Genomic DNA, 7,200 nt, shown 5'->3' with positions numbered 1-7,200 from the left:
GAACTCACTTTGTAGACCAGGCTGGCCTCGAACTCAGAAATCCGCCTGCCTCTGCCTCCCGAGTGCTGGGATTAAAGGCGTGTGCCACCACGCCCGGCTTCATATCACCTTTTATTATTTTTAAAACCATATAAAGCAATGCAATTTATTTTATATAGTTTTTATATAGCAATGCAATTTACATAGTCAATAACACCATAAGTCAAAGAATTTTTAAGTAGTTTAAAACAGAATCTGTTAATCTCACTAGGCAAGAATAAGAACGTTACCACATTTAAAAAAAAAGATTTATTTATTTATTATATGTAAGTATACTGTAGCTGTTTTCAGACACACCAGAAGCAGGTATCAGATCTTGTTACAGATGGTTGTGAGCCACCATGTGGTTGCTGGGATTTGAACTCAGGACCTTTTAACTGCTGAGCCATCTCTCAAGCCCTCCCATTACCACATTTTTTTTTAAAGCCAAATTTGAAGCAAGCTTTATTAAATACTGGACAGGAGAGCAGACACTGGCCAAATCCATACCCAGGATTCCCAGAGTATGGCACTGAATTACACTAGACAGGTGCTTATAAAGGTAATACCTCCATCTTTGTCCAACCAGGGGCAAACATACATTCCGACGTACTTCCTGCCTACATGTGTCCCATCTATGTATGATCAAGGACATTGGTACGGTTTAGGCAGCCAAGCTCTTTTTTTGGTGGTTTTTTTGTTTGTTTGTTTTTTTCGAGACAGGGTTTCTCTGGGTAGTCCTGGAACTCACTTTGTATACCAGGCTGACCTTGAACTCAGAAATTCGCCTGCCTCTGCCTCCCAAGTGCTGGGATTAAAGGTGTGCACCACCACTGCCTGGCAGCCAAGCTCTTTTTACAGACGTTAAAAACTTGTGATTTGTTATGAACAATAGTCCCCAGCATTCCAAGAAATTATGTGACCTTACTCAAGTTGGGCTTACAGATTAGAAGCAGTTTTTGTTTTATAGATCTTTTTAGCATAGTAATTTCAGCTTAAAACATCACAAATTGAGGACTGGAGAGACAGTTCATGGGTGAAGAGCACTGGCTATTTTTACAGAGGCCTCACATTCGATTCCCAGCACCCACATGGTGGCTCACAGCCATCTCTAACCCTAGTCCTAAGGGACCTGACACCCTCTTCTGGTCTCTGGGTACACTTCATGCATGTGGTGTATAGAATACATGCAGAGTGGATCAGTGTGACGGACGTATGGTTTCAGTGACTAGTTGTGTCTAGATCCTATTGCACGGATGGTCATGAAGTTGAAACATGGGGGAAAATTAACTTTATATCCTTCTTCATGACTTCTGTCCTTTTGCCTGCCTTCTTTCTCATCACCTAATATTACAGTCTTGGATTCCTCTCGAAATTTTTAGACTTTTAACCTACACCTAAACCTGTATCTGCTTTTATAAAAATTATTTCAAAACTTCACACTGAAACATCTGCCTCTAAAGGTTTTGAATGTGAACGTGGGTAAACTCTGTTCTTGCAAACGGCCCATCTCTTATTTTTGAATTGCCCTGTGTGAGTCTCAGGACCACTGCGTCTAACAGGCTGTGACCAGTGACTGTCTCTAGGGCATCTGAGCCTCTCAGAGTCTGGGAAGACTGACAGGAGGAGGTGACCCAAGGTCTGTGAGTGCAGGCTCCACCCACTGGAGCTCAGCACACACTTGGAGGTTCCACTTACCTTAGCTCTGCCTTTAGGGTCTGACATGGTTCACCTGATGACTGTGCAGTTGTTGCTCCTGGTGATATGGACGGCCGAATGTGCCCAGACCAGAGCTACTCGGGCCAGGACTGAACTTCTCAATGTCTGCATGGATGCCAAGCACCACAAAGAAAAACCGGGCCCTGAGGACAATTTACACGACCAGGTAGGACGAAGGGTGATGTGTGGCTGACTGAGGGCTAGTGGGTCAGGAGAAAGAAGTATCTAGTCCCAGTTTATGGTGGAGGTGGTCAGAGCTACTTGAGGAGACCTTCGGTTCTCTCTAGTGTGGGTGATTTTGACAGTACATATTGGCTGCCAACTGCCAGTGTAATATTATCAGCTCATCTTCTTGGTAGCTGAGTTTTGACGTTGCATAAGTAAGGAAGTAGAATCAGGGAGGAACTTGGGAATGGAACAGGCAGACCATTGTGGTGGTTTTAGATTTAAACTGATTAGGGAGGACGCCTCTGGGAGTCTCAGGGGAGGGACTGACTGTATGCTGCCCACAGTCACTTTTCTGCCAGCCTTTGAAGACTTGAGAAGGAGACTCTCATATCTGAGAAGCCTTTGGAGGCAGGCATCTAGCGAACATTTGGACTGTGGTCCTCAGCTTGAGGGCTTGAGGGCTCTGTGCTATAACAGTTGTTTGCCATAGCGCTTTTAGTATCCCAAAGCTCACTAAACATTTAATAAAATCAGTGTGATGCAACAACTATGAAGTCAACCAGCAGCAGGTCTGCTCTTGGGGAGGTACAATCAGTGCAGACAACAAAGTGGGAGGGGGGTCTCAAAAAAGCCAAGAAGAGGGCTGGAGAGTTGGCTCAGTGGTTAAAAGCACTCGTTGAGCACTCGGGAGGCAGAGGCAGGCGGATTTCTGAGTTCAAGGCCAGCCTGGTCTACAAAGTGAGTTCCAGGACAGCCAGGGCTACACAGAGAAACCCTGTCTCAAAACAAAACAAAACCACAAACAAACAAACAAAAAACAAAACAAAACAAAAAAAAGGACTTGTTGAGCTTGCAGAATACCAAGATCTGATCCACAACATCCAAGGTGGTGGATCCATCCCCTTTCAGGGGATGCAATGCCCTCTTCTGACCTCTGCAGGCACCAGGTGTGCATGTGACACATATAAAATAAATAAAGCTAATAAGTAAATAAACAAATAGGCCTGGGGATGTAGCTCAGCTGATAGAGTACCTGCATGGCAGTCACAAATCTCTAGCACCATATGAAACTGGATGTGTTGACACATAGGTGTAATCTCAGCCCAGGGGAGGTAGAGGCAGTAGGTCAGAAGTTCAAGGTTACCTTCAGCTACATAGTGAGTTCAGTGCCAGTCTGAAATATATGAAACCCTGTCGAGAGAGGGAGGAGGCTATTTTTTATTATTTATTTTTTTGAGACAGGGTTCTACTATGTAATTCTGACTAGCCTGATCTCCTGAGTGCTAGGATTAAAGGTGCACATACCACACCTCAAAAAAAATTTTAAAAAGCAAAAGAAAAGCAATCTGTATCATGCGCATCAACGTATACATGACCATGTTGACTCTATTAGCTGAGAGCTGTCAGGTTCTATTTGCTGCTGATTTTTTATTTGTTTTTATGTATTTATTTTTATGGTATTTTGCATGCACATTTGTCAATCAAAGAAGTGCAGTGCATGCAAAGGCCAGAAAAGGGTGTTGGAGTCTCCACGACCAGAGTTATAGCTGGTTGTGAGCCTCCACGTGCATGCTGGGAGCTGAATCCAAGTCCTCTGCAAGAATGACAAGTGCTCTCAACCCCTGAGCCATCACTCCAGGCTCTATTTACTTTTTGTAATACTTAAGCTAAGCAGTGGTGATGCATGTATTTAATCCTAGCACTTGGAGGCAGAGGCAGGGGGATTTCTGAGTTTGAGACCAGCCTGGTCTACAGAGTGAGGTCCAGGATAGTCAGATCTACACAGAGAAACCATATCCTAAATAAATAAATAAATAAATAAGCCTAAATAAAATTTTAAAATATTTAAGATTTGTACCTTGAATTCTGTATGTACATACAATGTATTTCCATCATGTGTAGCTCAGGCACACCCACCCTTTGGGTTCTACTTTGTCTTTTCCTCCCACAGGAGCATGGTCAGACTATTTTGAACCACACTTGACTCTTCCCTGGGAATCACCAACTATCAATAGATCCTCAGCTAGGGATGAGGTTCCTGTGCCCTTCTCTAACCCACTGCTGCTGCTAATTTGTTCGTTTGTTTGTGTCTGGGAGACAGGGTTTCTCTTGTAGCCTGTCTGGCCTGGAACTCAAACAGGCTGGCCTCCCGGGATAAAGGATTAAAGGTGTGTGCCTCCATACCTGTGCTGCTGTTTTGAAACACTGAGCACAAGGTTGCTAGTTTAGATTGAGCAGTGGCTACCTTGAGCATCCTAACTTACAAATTTATTCAAACCTTCCTTCCTTCCTTCCTTCCTTCCTTCCTTTCTCTTTTTTTAAATTTATTTTTGTCACTTGGGAGTCAGAGGCAGGAGAATCCACTGAGTCACATAGCAAGTTCCAAGTAAGCCAGAGCTATATAGTGAGACCCTGTATCAAAAATAAATAGCCGGGCAATGGTGGTGCATGCCTTTAATCCAAGCACTTGGGAGGCAGAAGCAGGGGGATTTCTGAGTTCGAGGCCAGCCTGGTCTACAGAGTGAGTTCCAGGACAGCCAGGGCTATACAGAGAAACCCTGTCTCGAAAAAACATGCTGGGCATGGTGGCGCATGCCTTTAATCCCAGCACTTGGGAGGCAGAGGCAGGCGAATTTCTGAGTTCGAGGCCAGCCTAGTCTACAGAGTGAGTTCCAAGATAGCCAGGACTATACAGAGAAACCCTGTCTCGAAAAAACATGCTGGGCATGGTGGCGCATGCCTTTAATCCCAGCACTTGGGAGGCAGAGGCAGGCGAATTTCTGAGTTCGAGGCCAGCCTAGTCTACAGAGTGAGTTCCAAGATAGCCAGGACTATACAGAGAAACCCTGTCTCGAAAAACCAAAAAAAAAAAAAAAAAAAAACCCACCCCAAAACAAAAAAAAGGAAAGAAAGAAAACACACACACAAACACATATATATATGCTTTTGTTTAGTGTAGGTGTGTGTGTCTGTGTGAATGAATACCACACATGTATGTATGAGTCCTGGTGGAGCTAAAGGAAGGCATCAGATACTTTGGAGCTGGAGCTGCAGCCATATTTGAGCTAGGACATAGGTGCTGGGCAGTAGACTATTAAATGCTGAGTCATCTCTCTAGATTCTTAGGATGTTTTTGTTTTTGTTTTTTAAATTGGGCATGGTGCCACATGCCCTTTATCCTAGCACTCTGAGGAGCAGAGGGAGACAGATCTCTGTGAGTTAGAGGCCAGTGTGATCCACATAGCAAGTTTCAGGACTATCCAGTCTCAAAGACAACCAACCAACCAAACAGAATAAAACAACAACAAAAAACTTGTTTTGAAGGTGTGTTTTGAAACTTTGTTATGTGCTAAGTTCCAGGCCGAGTCGATTTTCACTAGTAAGTTCGAGTATTGCGAGTGTTCTGTCTTTTTCTCAGTGAAGTTTAATGCGACCATCTGGTGGCACTGCAAGTCCACATGCCTTTCTCTTGCTTTTATTTATTTATTTATTTATTTCCCCAAAGCGATTGGCATGTTGGGTTTATCATTTTATCCCTTATTTCCTAGGAAAGTGGCTTGGGGTGGGTTGGGGGCTCATAAAGACTAGAATTAAGGGGCTAGAGAGATGTCTCAGCAGTTAAGAGTACCGACTGCTTTTCTGAAGGTCATGAGTTCAAATCCCAGCAACCACATGATGGCTTACAACCACCCGTAATGAGATCTGATGCCCTCTTCTAGGGTGTCTGAAGACAGTTACTGTGTACTTACATATAATAAATAAATAAATAAATAAATCTTTAAAAATAAAAATAAAAAAAAACTAGAATTAAAGAACTAGATGTATTATCAGCTGTGGTGGTGTTAAGCCTACCTCTGTGAATGCTAGATTAATCTGGTCTATATAGTGAGTTCCAGGCCAGCCAGGGTTACCTAGTGAAAACCTGGCTTTTAAAATTTTAATTAACTAAGGAAAGTTAAACCAGGATGTGGTGGCACGCATCTCACCACTTGAGAAGCAGAAGAGATTCAGGAGTCCAAGGCTATCCTTGGTTACATATAGAGTCTGAAGCCACTTAGACTCTATGAGGCTGTCTCAGAAAAAAGGGACCGGGTAGACAACACTTGTCTCACAACCATAAGGACCTGAGTTTAATTCCTAGGACTCATGTACAAATGCCGAGGGTAACGTGGGTTTATGACCTCAGCACCGAGGAGATAAGGTCAGTGAGTCCGAATGTTTATCAACAGTTAGAATAGCTTCATTTGTGGTCCCCAGGCCAGTGAGAGACCCTGCCTCAAAGTGTGCAGACTGCCTGAGGTTGTCTTCTGACCTCTACACTTGCAAACAAATGTACGTGTGAACACTCATAGATACACAAATAGGCACACACACACACAAAGCACACGTGCAAAAGGAAAAAATAACAAGGCATAGTGAGTGGCCCATGCCTTTAATTCTAGCACTTAGAAAGCAGAGACAGCCAGATAGTTTGGAGTTTAAGTCAAGTCTGGTCTACATAGTGAATTACAGACAGTTGTGAGCCTCCATGTGGGTGCTTCAAACCAAACCCTGGTCTTCTGCAAGAGCAACCAGTGTGCTCTTACCCACTGAGTCTCTTCTGGGCTTCTACAGCCAGCTTAACAGCAAGTATCGCAATGGCTAGGCAATCAAGGACTCTCAAGGTGCAAGGCTGCATGTGGAATATTCTGTCTGTGCTTGGCCACGGTCCTGTGATTTCCATCTCACAGTGCAGCCCCTGGAAGACGAATTCCTGCTGTTCCACGAACACAAGCCAGGAAGCACATAAGGACATTTCTTACCTGTACCGGTTCAACTGGAACCACTGCGGAATTATGACATCGGAATGCAAACGGCACTTTATCCAAGACACCTGCCTCTATGAGTGTTCCCCAAACTTGGGACCCTGGATCCAGCAGGTACGAGTGTCCCCCAGTGCCAGTGGAGTAGCTGTGCTCTCCAAATCTCTACAGGCTATGTCGGCAGCTCCGATTCTACTCAGGCTGCATTTCTGAGGTTCCTGAGTTCAAAACCTTTTACACCCTCTCTCAGGTGGACCAGAGCTGGCGCAAAGAGCGGATCCTTGATGTTCCCCTGTGCAAAGAGGACTGTCAGCAGTGGTGGGAGGACTGCAAGAGCTCTTTTACCTGCAAGAGCAATTGGCACAAGGGATGGAACTGGTCCTCGGGTAAGGAGTGGGTGGAGTGGGCTCTTTCTCTTTCTTTCTTTCTTTCTTTCTTTCTTTCTTTCTTTCTTTCTTTCTTTCTCTCTCTCTCTCTCTCTCTCTCTCTCTTT

At 44.3% G+C, this 7,200-nt stretch overlaps 1 protein-coding gene across 8 annotated transcripts in view; it reads left to right on the top strand.

Annotated features, from left to right (window-relative positions):
* Positions 1–7,200, top strand: part of LOC110298622 (folate receptor alpha) — a 14,492-nt gene that overhangs the window by 6,518 nt on the left and 774 nt on the right. For all 8 annotated transcript variants that reach the window (XM_029479149.1, XM_029479145.1, XM_029479146.1 and 5 more), the window contains 3 exons: positions 1,734–1,903; positions 6,636–6,824; positions 6,958–7,093. In XM_029479149.1, coding sequence (XP_029335009.1) covers positions 1,742–1,903; positions 6,636–6,824; positions 6,958–7,093 — 487 coding nt within the window. In that variant the 5' untranslated portion in view covers positions 1,734–1,741. The remainder of the gene's footprint in view (positions 1–1,733; positions 1,904–6,635; positions 6,825–6,957; positions 7,094–7,200) is intronic.

The sequence above is a fragment of the Mus caroli genome, chromosome 7 (assembly GCF_900094665.2).
Source record: "Mus caroli chromosome 7, CAROLI_EIJ_v1.1, whole genome shotgun sequence".
Lineage (NCBI taxonomy): Eukaryota > Metazoa > Chordata > Mammalia > Rodentia > Muridae > Mus > Mus caroli.
This window is presented reverse-complemented; position numbering and strand designations above follow the sequence as displayed.